Source organism: Pongo pygmaeus, chromosome 1, assembly GCF_028885625.2.
Source record: "Pongo pygmaeus isolate AG05252 chromosome 1, NHGRI_mPonPyg2-v2.0_pri, whole genome shotgun sequence".
Classification (NCBI taxonomy): Eukaryota; Metazoa; Chordata; class Mammalia; order Primates; family Hominidae; genus Pongo; species Pongo pygmaeus.
Window position 1 is genome coordinate 70,374,408 of NC_072373.2, and position 12,876 is coordinate 70,387,283.

Consider the following 12,876-nt stretch of genomic DNA (forward strand, 5'->3'; position numbering starts at 1 on the left):
AACTGAAGATGGGATTAAAGACTTAAATGTAAAACCCAAAACTATAAAAACCCTGGAAGACAACCTCGGCAATACCATTCTGGACATAGAAACAGGAACAGATTTCACAATGAAGACGCCAAAAACAATTGCAACAGAAGCAAAAATTGACAAATGGGATATCTAATTAAACTAAAGAGCTTCTGGACAGTAAAAGAAACTATCCATAGAGTAAACAGACAACCTACAGAATGGGAGAAAATTTTTGCAAACTATGTATCCGCCAAAGGTCTAATATCCAACATCTATGAGGAACTTAAACAAATTTACAAGCAAAAAACAACCCCATAAAAAAGTGGGCAAAGGACATGAACAGACAGTTTTGAAAAGACATAAATGTGGCCAATAATCATATGAGAAAAAGCTCAACATCACTGATCATTAGAGAAATACAAATCAAAACCATAATGAGCTACCATCTAACACCAGTCAGAATGGCAACTGTTATAAAGTCAAAAAATAACAGATGCTGGCAAGGTTGTGGAGAGAAAGGATCACTTATACACTGTTGGTGGGAGTGTAAATTAGTTCAGCCATGGTGGAAGACAGCGTGGTGATTCTTCAAAGATCTAAAGACAGAAATACCATTTGACCCAGCAATCCCATTACTAAGTATATACCCAAAGGAATATAAATAATTCTATGATAAAGACACATGCATGTGTATGTTCATGGCAGCACTATACACAATAGCAATGACATGGAATTAACCTAAATATCCATCAATGATAGACTAGATAAAGAAAATGCAGTACATATACACCGTGGAATACTATGCAGCCATAAAAAAGAACGAGATCATGTCATTTGCAGGGACATGGATGGAGCTAGAGGTCATTATTCTTAGCAAACTAACACAGGAAGAGAAAACCAAATACTATGTTTTCCCTGTTAAGTGGGACCTAAATGATGAGACCACATGGACACATAAAGGGGAACAATACATACTGGGGCCTTTCGGATGGTGGAGGATGGATGGAGGGAGACAATCAAGAAAAACAACTAACGGGTACTAGGCTCAATACCTAGGTGATGAAATAATCTGTACAACAAACCTCTATGACACAAGTTTACCTTTGTGACAAACCTGCACATGTACCCTGAACTTAAACGTCAAAAAAAAAAAGAAAAAAGAAAATGTATCATAAAGCCTCAATAATTAAAATATTGTGGTAATGACCCATTAATAGACAGATCAATAGAAAAGAACAGAAAATCAAAAAATAGACTTAGGTTGAATACAGTTGTTTTCAAATGTTGGAAATATTATAATATGGAAGACAAATCAGCCCTGTTCATACTAACCACAAAAGACTGAACTAGGACCAGTTCACAGAAAAAGCTAAAGCTATGAGGAGACGTATTACATTTAGTTCAATAGAAAGAATTAATGTTCTAATACTCAGTGCTCACCAAAAATGAATGGAGTCTTTCTGAAAGTAGTTCTCTGTCACTTCAGATATTCAAACTTAGGCATAATGATCAAGTATGGATGTTATATGAAGACTCATCATCAGATAAAACAGAAGATCATCCTGGTGGATGGGAGGTAGGACTAGATTGTAGCTCCAACTCAGATGGACAGAGCAGTGTGTGGAGGCTCACATCAGAAATTTTAGCTCCAGAATGACTGCAAGAACAAAGCAGGAATCCTGAGAGGACCCAAAGACCCTCCGAAGGCAATAGACTGCTCCGGCAGGACCTGGGAGACACCCCAAATACTGTGAGTGCCCAAACTGCGAAAGTGGGAAAAGGAGACCCTCCACTCCCGAACACACCCCTCACTGGGGAAACTGAAGGTCTGGTTTGCAGGAGAAGTTTCCAACCTTACCTGGAGCTGAGTCAATTTAGAGGGCCGAGCAAAATACAGGGGTAGAGGAAGCAGTGGGAAAGGCTCTGGGAGTTCGCAGGGTCCCCAAGCAGGCTATTCCTGCCTGGCACCACAGGGATCCCTCGGGAGGGCGGCCAGAGGCGCAGGGGAAAACACCACAGGGAGAAGGAAGTCTCCAGCTGAACTTTGTAACAATTTGAATCGGGCGAGGTGTCTCCTGCTAGAATTCAGGGGAGGGCATGAATCCAGCGTGCAGACTCCACAGGGGGAAGAAGAACCAAAACTCTTTTCTTTTGCAGCTGGGAGGCAGGTAGCATGGGACAAGTTCTCAAGTCCTGCTTGCCCACTGCCTGGAAACAGCCTCAGGGCTGTTAGTGGGGACATGGTGGGAGTAACACTAGCCCTTCAGATTGTGTGGAGGCCGGGTGAGGTCTGTGACTGCCTGCTTTCCCCCACTTCCCTGACAACCTGCATGACTCAGCAGAGGCAGCCATAATCCCCCTAGGTACATAACTCCATTGACCTGGGAAATTCACCCCCATTCCCCACAGCAGCCACAGCAAGACCTGCCCAAGAAGAATCTGAGCTCAGACACGCCTAGCCCTGCCCCGACCTGGTAGCTGAAGACAAAGGGTAGGTAGGGTATATGAAGAAATATACTCTTGGGAGTTCTGGGGCTCTGCCCACCACCAGTTCCTCTCCATACTATCACAGCTGATGCTCTTTGGAAAGTGCCACCTCCCGGCAGGAGACCAAGCAGCACAAAAACAGAACATTAAACCACCAAAGCTAAGAACCCTCATGAACTGTTTCACCCCTGCTGCCACCTCCATTAGAACAGGTGCTGGTATCCACGGCTGAGGGAGCCATAGACGGTTCACATCACAGGACTCTGTGCAGATAACCCCTGGCACCAGCCCAGAACCAGGTAGGCTTGCTGGGTGGCTAGACCAAGAAGAGAGATAACAATCACTACAGTTCAGCTCATAGGAAGCCACGTCCATAGGAAAAGGGGGAGAGTACTACATCAAGGGAAAACCTCGTGGGACAAAAGAATTTGAACAAAAGACTTCAGCCCTATACCTTCCCTCTGACAGAGCCTACCCAAATGAGAAGGAACCAGAAAACCAACTCTGGTACTATGACAAAACAAGGCTCTTTAACACCCCCAGAAAATCACACTAGCTCACCAGCAATTGTTCCAAACCAAGAAGAAATCCCTGATTTACATGAAAAAGAATTCAGGATGTTAGTTATTAAGCTAATCAGGGAGGCACCAGAGAAAGGCGAAGCCCAATGCAAGGAAATCCAAAAAATGATACAAGAAGCAAAGGGAGAAATATTCAAGGAAATAGATGGCATAAAGAAAAAGCAATCAAAACTTCAGGGAAAGTGGGCACACTTACAGAACTGCAAAATGCTCTAGAAAGTCTCAGCAATAGAATTGAACAAGTAGAATAAAGAAATTCAGAGCTCGAAGACAAGGTCTTCGAATTAACCCAATCCAACAAAGACAAAGAAAAAAGAAAAAGAAAATATGAACAAAGCCTCCAAGAAGTCTGGGTTTATGTTAAATGACCAAACCTAAGAATAACTGATGTTCCTCATAGTGTACTTACACAAACGGAGGGTATAGCCCACCACACACACCTTGGCTATATGATATAACCTTTTGCTCCCAGGCTATAAACCTGTACAGCATGTACTACACTGAATACTGTAGGCAACTGTAACATGATGGTTTGTATCTGTATATCTTAACATAGAAAAGGTATAGTAAAAATACAGTCTTATAATCTTATGGGACTGCTTTCTTATCTGCAGTCTGTTGTTGACTAAAACATCCTTATGCAGTGCATGACTGTATCTTGCAATTTCTTAACTTTTGCCAATATGATGAGTAAAAAAAATGAACCCTCATTTGTACTTTAACTTACATTATAATTTTTTGTGGATAAAAAAAGAATAATTGATGTTCCTGAGGAAGAAGAGAAATCTAAAAGTTTGGAAAACATATTTGGGGGAATAATTGAGGAAAACTTCCCTGGCCTTGCTAGAGATCTAGACATCCAAATACAAGAAGCACAAAGAACACCTGGGAAATTCATCACAAAAAGATCACCTAGGCACATTGTCATCAGGTTATCTAAAGTTAAGACGAAGGAAAGAATCTTAACATCTGTGAGACAAAAGCATCAGGTACCCTATAAAGGAAAACCTATCAGATTAACAGCAGTTTTCTCAGCAGAAACCCTACAAGCTAGAAGGGATTGGGGCCCTATCTTCAGCCTCCTCAAACAAAACAATTATCAGCCAAGAATTCTGTATCCAGCGAAACTAAGCATCATATATGAAGGAAAGATATAGTCTTTTCCAAACAAATGCTGAGAGAATTCGCCACTACCAAGCCACCACTACAAGAACTGCTAAAAAGAGCTCTAATCCTGGAAACACATCAAAACAGAACCTCTTTAAAGCATAAATCACACAGGACTTATAAAACCAAAAAAATGAAAATTTAAAAAGCAAAAATAAAAAACAAAAAACCAAGGTACAAAGTCAACAAATAGCACGATGAATGGAATGGTATCTCACATCTCAATAGTAACATTGAATGTAAATGGCTTAAATGCTCCACTTAAAAGATACAGAACTGCAGAATGGATAAGAACTCACCAACCATCTGCTCCCTTCAGGATATTCACCTAACACATAAGGACTCACATAAACTGAAATAAAAAGGTTGGAAAAGGCATTTCATGCAAAAGCGAGCAGGGGTAGCTATTCTTATATCAGACAAAACAAACTTTAAAGCAACAGCAGTTAAAGAGACAATGAGGGACATTATATAATGGTAAAGGCCTTGTCCAACAAGAAAATATCACAATCCTAAACATATATGCACCTAACACTGGTGCTCCCAAATTTGTAAAACAATTACTAATAGACCTAAGAAATGAGATAGACAGCAACACATAACAGTGGGGGACTTCAATACTCCACTGATAGCACTAGACAGGACATCAAGACAAAAAGTCAACAAAGAAACAATGGATTTAAACTATACCTTGGAACAAATGGACTTAGCAGATATATACAAAACATTTTATCCAACAACCACAGAATACACATTCTATTCAACAGTGCACAGAACATTCTCCAAGATAGACCATGTGATAGGCCACTACATGAGCCTCAATAAATTTAAGAAAATTGAAATTATATCAAGCACTCTCTCAGAGTGGAATAAAATTGGAAATCAACTCCAAAAGGAACCTTCAAGACCATGCAAATACATGGACATTAAATAACCTGCTCCTGAATGATCATTTGGTCAAAAACAAAACTCAGATGGAAATTAAAAATTCTTTGAACTGAACAACAATAATGACACTACCTATCAAAACCTCTGGGATACAGCAAAGGCTGTGCTAAGAGGAGAGTTCATAGCATTAAATGCCTATATCAAAAAGATGGAAAGAATACAAACCGACATTCTAACATCACACCTCAAGGAACTAGAGAAACAAGAACAAACCAAACCCAAACCCAGCAGAAGAAAGGAAATAACCAAGATCAGAGCAGAATTAAACAAAATTGAAATAAACAAAAAAATACAAAAGATAAATGAAACAAAAAGCTGGTTCTTGGAAAAGATAAATAAACTTGATAGACTATTAGCAAGATTAACCAAGAAAAGAACAGAAAAAATCCAAATAACCTAATTAAGACACAAAACGGGACATCACTGAAATACAAAAGAACATTCAAGGCTACTATGAACATCTTTATGCACATAAACTAGAAAACCTAGAAGAGATGGATAAATTCCTGGAAAAATACAACACTCCTAGCTTAACTCAGAAAGAATTAGATACCCTGAACAGACCAATAACAAGCACCAAGATTTAAATGGTAATTAAAAAATTACCAACAAAAAAAAGTCCAGGACCAGAAGGATTCACAGCAGAATTCTACCAGACATTCAAAGAAGAATTGATACCAATCCTTTTGACACTATTCCACAAGATAGAGAAAAAAGGGAACCCTCCCTAATTCACTCTATGAAGCCAGAATCACCCTAATACCAAAACCAGGAAAGGACATACCAAAAAAGAAAACCACAGACCAACATCCCTGATAAACACAGACACTAAAATCCTTAACAAAATACTCGCTAAGTGAATCCAACAACATATCAAAAAGATAATCCACCATGATCACGTGGGTTACATAGCAGGGATGCAGGGATGGTTTAACATACGCCAAGTCAATAAATGTGATACACCACATAAACAGAATTAAAAACAAAAATCACATGATCATCTCAATAGATGCAGAAAAAGCATTTGACAAAATCCAGCATCGCTTTATGATTAAAACTCTCAGCAAAATCAGCATACAACGGACATAACTCAATGTATTAAAAGCCATCTATGACAAATCCACAGCAAACATAATATTGGGTGGGGAAAGTTGAAAGCATTCTCTCTGAGAACTGGAATGAGACAAGGATACCTACCCACTCTCACCACTCCTCTTCAGCATAGAACTGGAAGTCCCAGCCAGAGCAACAGACAAGAGAAGGAAATAAAGAACATCCAAATTGGTAAAGAGGAAGTCAAACTGTCATTGTTTCCTGACAATATGATCATTTACCTTGAAAACCCTAAAGACTCTCCAGAAAGCTCCTAGAAATGATAAAAGAATTCAGCAAAGTTTCCGGATACAAGGCTAATGTACACAAATCAGTAGCTCTTCTCTACACCAACAGCTACCAAGCGGAGAGTCAAATCAAGAACTCAACCCCTTTATGACAGCTGCAAAAATAATAAAATACTTAGGGATATACCTAACCAAGGAGGCAAAAGACCTCTATAAGGAAAACTACAAACACTGCTGAAAGAAATCATAGAAAACACAAACAAATGGAAACACATACCATGCTCATGGATGAGTAGAATCAATATTGTGAAAATAGCCATACTGCTAAAAGCAATCTACAAATTCAATGCAATCCCCATCAAAACACCACTATCATTCTTCACGGAATTAGAAAAAAAATTCTAAAATTCATATGAAACCAAAATGGAGCCCACATAGCCAAAGCAAGACTAAGCATAAAAAACAAATCTGAAGGCATCACACTACCTGATTTCAAACTATACTATAAGGCCATAGTCACCAAAACAGCATGGTACTGGTATAAAAATAGGCATATAGACCAATGGAACAGAATAGAGAACCCAGAAATAAATCCAAATACTTATAGCCAACTTATCTTCAACAAAGCAAACAGAAACACAAAGTGGGGAAAGGACACCCTTTTAAACAAATGGTGCTGGGATAATTGGCTAGCCACATGTAGGAGAATGAAACTGGATCCTCGTCTCTCACCTTATACAAAAATCAACTCAAGATGGATTAAGGACTTAAATCTAAGACGTAAAACTATAAAAATTCTAGACATAACATTGGAAAAACCCTTCTAGACATTGGCTTAGGCAAAGATTTCATGACCAAGAACCCAAAAGCAAATGCAATAAAACAAAGGTAAATAGCTGGGGCTTAATTAAACTAAAGAGCTTTTGCATGGCAAAAGGAACAGTCAGCAGAGTAAACAGACAACCCACACAGTGGGAGAAAATCTTCACAAACTATACATCTGACAAAGGACTAATATCCAGAATCTAAAACAAACTCCAACAAATCAGCAAGAAATGAAACAAACAATCACATCAAAAAGTGGGCTAAGGACATGAATAGACAATTATCAAAAGAAGATATACAAATGGCCAACAAATATATGAAAAAAAGCTCAACCTCACTAATGATCAGGGAAATGCAAATCAAAACCACAATGCAATACCACCTTACTCCTGCAAGAATGGCCATAATCAAAAAATCAAAAAACGGTAGATGTTGCCATGAATGCGGTGATCAAGGAACACTTCTACACTGCTGGAGGGAATGTAAACTAGTAGAGCCACTATGGAAAACAGTGTGGAGATTCCTTAAAGAACTAAAAATAGAACTACCATTTGATCCAGCAATCTCATTACTGGGTATCTACCCAGAGGAAAAGAAGTCATTATAGGAAAAAGATGCTTGCACATGCATGTTTATAGCAGCACAATTCACAATTGCAAAATCATGGAACCAACCCAAATGCCCATCAATCAACAAGTGGATAAAAAACTGTGATATATATATATATATATACCACACACACCATATACTATGTATATATTATACCATATATATGTGGTAGTATATATATATATATACACACCATTATATGTATATGTGTGTGTGTGTGTGTATATATATATACACCATATTATATATGTATATATATGATGGAATGCTACTCAGCCATGAAAAGGAATGAATTAACAGCATTTGCAGTGACCTGGATGAGACTGGAGAATCCTTTTTTTTGTTGTTGTTGTTGGGGACAGAGTCTCACTCTGTCGCCCAGGCTGGAGTGCCGTGGCATGATCTCGGCTCACTGCAGCCTCTGCCTCCTGGGTTCAAGCAATTCTCCTGCCCCAGCCTCCTGAGTAGCTGGGACTATAGAAGACTCTTATTGTAAGTGAAGCAGCTCAAGAATGGAAAATGAAACACCATATGTTCTCACTGATATGTGGGAGCTAAGCTATGAGGATGCAAAGGCATAAGAATGATACAATGGACTTTGGGGATTTGGGGGAAAGGGTGGGAGGGGGACAAGGGATAAAAGACTACAAATAGGATGCAGTGTATACTACTCAAGTGATGGGTGCACCAAAATCTCAGAAATCACCACAAAAGAACTTACGCATGTAACCAAACACCACCTGTACCCCAGTAACCTATGGAAAAATAAAAAATAAAAGATTTGTTGTCAGATTCATGCAAGGTTAAATTCAACTGCCTTTAAATTCCCTTCTGCTCTCAAGTCTCTGATTCCGTATAGTTCCTTGATTTTTTCCTGGATCTGATACACCAAGATCATGTCTGCGGTATTTCATTAAGTTTCTCAAAGTATACTATAATTTACAGTTTATAATGTTGATAAAATCATTTGGTGGTTATTTCACAATAATTCTTGCCAAGATCTAGACAGCACAGTAAAATGAACATTTGTTAAAGGTGAATAATTTAGAAAGATGATGTTTCTTCAGTGTTTAAATGTAAAAAAAAAAGTTTCATAAATGTGTAGATAGAACCTTCCCCTTCTTTCTCAGACCCAAGACACTGACATATAGGCCATCAAATCATACCTGTATAGTATGACTCTGATAACAATGGGAGCTTCTTCAGAATTTACTGGAGGAGAACACCTTCAAAGAGGCTGAAATACAAACAAGAGTTGAGTTTGTGATGGCACATGATATTCACTGATTTGAGATTCTTGGTAAGCAGGTGGTAATTAAAACCACAAGAAACACAGTAATAGGTAGTGTGTACAAATGAGAAGTGAAAGCAAGCCAAGGACAGAATATCAACATTTAAGAGGCAGACAAGGGTGAAGGTCTGAAACAAGGGTGAAAAGAAATAAAGAAGTAGGAGAAAAACCAGGACACTTTTGTCTTGTGAGGACAGATTGCAAAGCGAATGAATGGTTAAGAGAGCCAAATGCTACACAGAAGCCAGGTTAAATATAGAATTGAAGATACTTGGATTTGGCGATAAGGAATCATTGGTGACCTTGTAGTAGTTTTAGAGTTTTAAACAAATTGATTATGATGGAATGGAAAGAAAGAAAGAAGTAGCAGAGAGACAAGGTCAAGGGACATAGGATGGGAGAAATGACCATGTTTTAGATTGCTTTTAGATTGATAAAATAGAACAATTAGAGAAGACATTAAAGAGGCAAAAGAGAGAAGACATTGGACATGGGATTAAGTGCTCGAAGGAAGAAATAACCTTGGATGGAAAGACTGAGACTGGAGGGGAGGGAAAAGGGTGAGCACAGAAGCAGATGAACCTGAGGATATGCCTCAGGAAGTGGCAGGGAGCTTCTACCTGAAAGCCATTCTTTCCTTTATAAAATCACCTGCTAAAAACATGACGCAAAATGCTGAGTGGATGATTCTCTTCCTTAGAGGGAAGAAGAGCTGTCAAAGATCTTGATCAGAACCAAAATTCTCATATGTTAGGGTAAATGAACAAGGATTCAGAACATTGATTGGAAAAAGCTGTGAACCTTCTCTACTGAAATACAGGAATAATCTGAATAATGACCAATGCTAACATGTGGCAAATACCTCTTCAAGTAGCCGCTCTATTTCTTCATATGTCAATAATGTAATTTTTCTGCCTTTGATATTAGAAAGGAGGCAAGAGCATGTGTTGATCCATTCATAACATTCTTTCTGAGAAGAGATAAAAGATTACAAGCAGAAAAAACCAGCTCATTTATTCACTCACTGCTATTGAGGAACTGATAAATACAATTCCTCTAAACATAACTATATTCAATTAACTTTATATCAGTTCAGTTCAAAGATTTGTGCAGAGGTGACTGGCTATTAACATAGATCTAAATCATATTATCTCTTATTGATGGGGTTTGGGATCTGGGTTGTAATGGGACGGGGAGTAGTGAAGTGCTGTAAAAACAGATACAAAAAGATTGTTTTATTTACTAATGTCTAAATGGCCTCCTAATAAATTTTATGCAACTGACTAGGTCAACAGTGATTGCATAATAATGCAAACACCTACCTTGTACTTAATTATATGCCAGACTCTGTTCTAAGCATTATGCATATATTAACTCATTTGATCCTCAATATGAGACATTAACTATTATTATCCTCATTTTTTTAAAATTATTAAATACAAATATTTATTTGGTATATGTTATAAAACAACATAAACAGCAACATTTAAATGAGCTGTTGCTATCATGAGGTTTATCTTTTTTTTCAGATCTTTCTTTTTTTATTATTATTATTATACTTTAAGTTTTAGGGTACATGTGCACAATGTGCAGGTTAGTTACATATGTATACATGTGCCATGCTGATGTGCTGCACCCATTAACTCGTCATTTGGCATTAGGTATATCTCCTAATCTATCCCTCCCCCCTCCCCCCACCCCACAACAGTCCCCAGAGTGTGATGTTCCCCTTCCTGTGTCCATGTGTTCTCATTGTTCAATTCCCATCTATGAATGAGAACATGCGGTGTTTGGTTTCTCGTCCTTGCGATAGTTTACTGAGAATGATGATTTCCAATTTCATCCATGTCCCTACAAAGGACATGAACTCATCATTTTTTATGGCTGCATAGTATTCCATGGTGTATATGTGCCACATTTTCTTAATCCAGTCTATCATTGTTGGACATTTGGGTTGGTTCCAAGTCTTTGCTATTGTGAATAGTGCTGCAATAAACATACGTGTGCATGTGTCTTTATAGCAGCATGATTTATACTCCTTTGGGTATATACCCAGTAATGGGATGGCTGGGTCAAATGGTATTTCTAGTTCTAGATCCCTGAGGAATCGCCACACTGACTTCCACAATGGTTGAACTAGTTTACAGTCCCACCAACAGTGTAAAAGTGTTCCTATTTCTCCACATCCTCTCCAGCACCTGTTGTTTCCCGACTTTTTAATGATAGCCATTCTAACTGGTGTGAGATGGTATCTCATTGTGGTTTTGATTTGCATTTCTCTGATGGCCAGTGATGATGAGCATTTTTTCATGTGTCTTTTGGCTGCATAAATGTCTTCTTTTGAGAAGTGTCTGTTCATATCTTTCACCCACTTTTTGATGGGGTTGTTTGTTTTTTTCTTATAAATTTGTTGGAGTTCATTGTAGATTCTGGATATTAGCCCTTTGTCAGATGAGTAGGTTGTGAAAATTTTCACCCATTTTGTAGGCTGCCTGTTCACTCTGATGGTAGTTTCTTTTGCTGTGCAGAAGCTCTTTAGTTTAATTAGATCCCATTTGTCAATTTTGGCTTTTGTTGCCATTGCTTTTGGTGTTTTAGACATGAAGTCCTTGCCCATGCCTATGTCCTGAATGGTAATGCCTAGGTTTTCTCCTAGGGTTTTTATGGTTTTACATCTAACGCTTAAGTCTTTAATCCATCTTGAATTAATTTTTGTATAAGGTGTCAGGAAGGGATCCAGTTTCAGCTTTCTACATATGGCTAGCCAGTTTTCCCAGCACCATTTATTAAATAGGGAATCCTTTCCCCGTTGCTTGTTTTTCTCAGGTTTGTCAAAGATCAGATAGTTGTAGATATGTGGCGTTATTTCTGAGGGCTCTGTTCTGTTCCATTGATCTATATCTCTGTTTTGGTACCAGTACCATGCTGTTTTGGTTACTGTAGCCTTGTAGTATAGTTTGAAGTCAGGTAGTGTGATGCCTCCAGCTTTGTTCTTTTGGCTTAGGATTGACATGGCAATGCGGGCTCTTTTTTGGTTCCATATGAACTTTAAAGTAGTTTTTTCCAATTCTGTGAAGAAAGTCATTGGTAGCTTGATGGGGATGGCATTGAATCTATAAATTACCTTGGGCAGTATGGCCATTTTCACGATATTGATTCTTCCTATCCATGAGCATGGAATGTTCTTCCATTTGTTTGTATCCTCTTTTATTTCATTGAGCAGTGGTTTATAGTTCTCCTTGAAGAGGACCTTCACATCCCTTGTAAGTTGGATTCCTAAGTATTTTATTCTCTTTGAAGCAATTGTGAATGGAGTTCACTCATGATTTGGCTCTCTGTTTGTCTGTTATTGGTGTATAAGAATGCTTGTGATTTTTGTACATTGATTTTGTAGCCTGAGACTTTGTTGAAGTTGCTTATCAGCTTAAGGAGATTTTGGGCTGAGACAATGGGGTTTTCTAGATATACAATCATGTCGTCTGCAAACAAGGACAATTTGATTTCCTCTTTTCCTAATTGAATACCCTTTATTTCCTTCTCCTGCCTAATTGCCCTGGCCAGAACTTCCAACACTATGTTGAATAGGAGTGGTGAGAGAGGGCATCCCTGTCTTGTG

At 38.3% G+C, this 12,876-nt stretch overlaps 1 protein-coding gene across 5 annotated transcripts in view; it reads right to left on the reverse strand.

Annotated features, from left to right (window-relative positions):
• The window catches only part of AXDND1 (axonemal dynein light chain domain containing 1), a 198,229-nt gene that overhangs the window by 35,266 nt on the left and 150,087 nt on the right, over positions 1-12,876 (reverse strand). For all 5 annotated transcript variants that reach the window (XM_054456929.2, XM_054457015.2, XM_054457100.1 and 2 more), the window contains one exon: positions 10,123-10,230. In XM_054456929.2, coding sequence (XP_054312904.1) covers positions 10,123-10,230 — 108 coding nt within the window. The remainder of the gene's footprint in view (positions 1-10,122; positions 10,231-12,876) is intronic.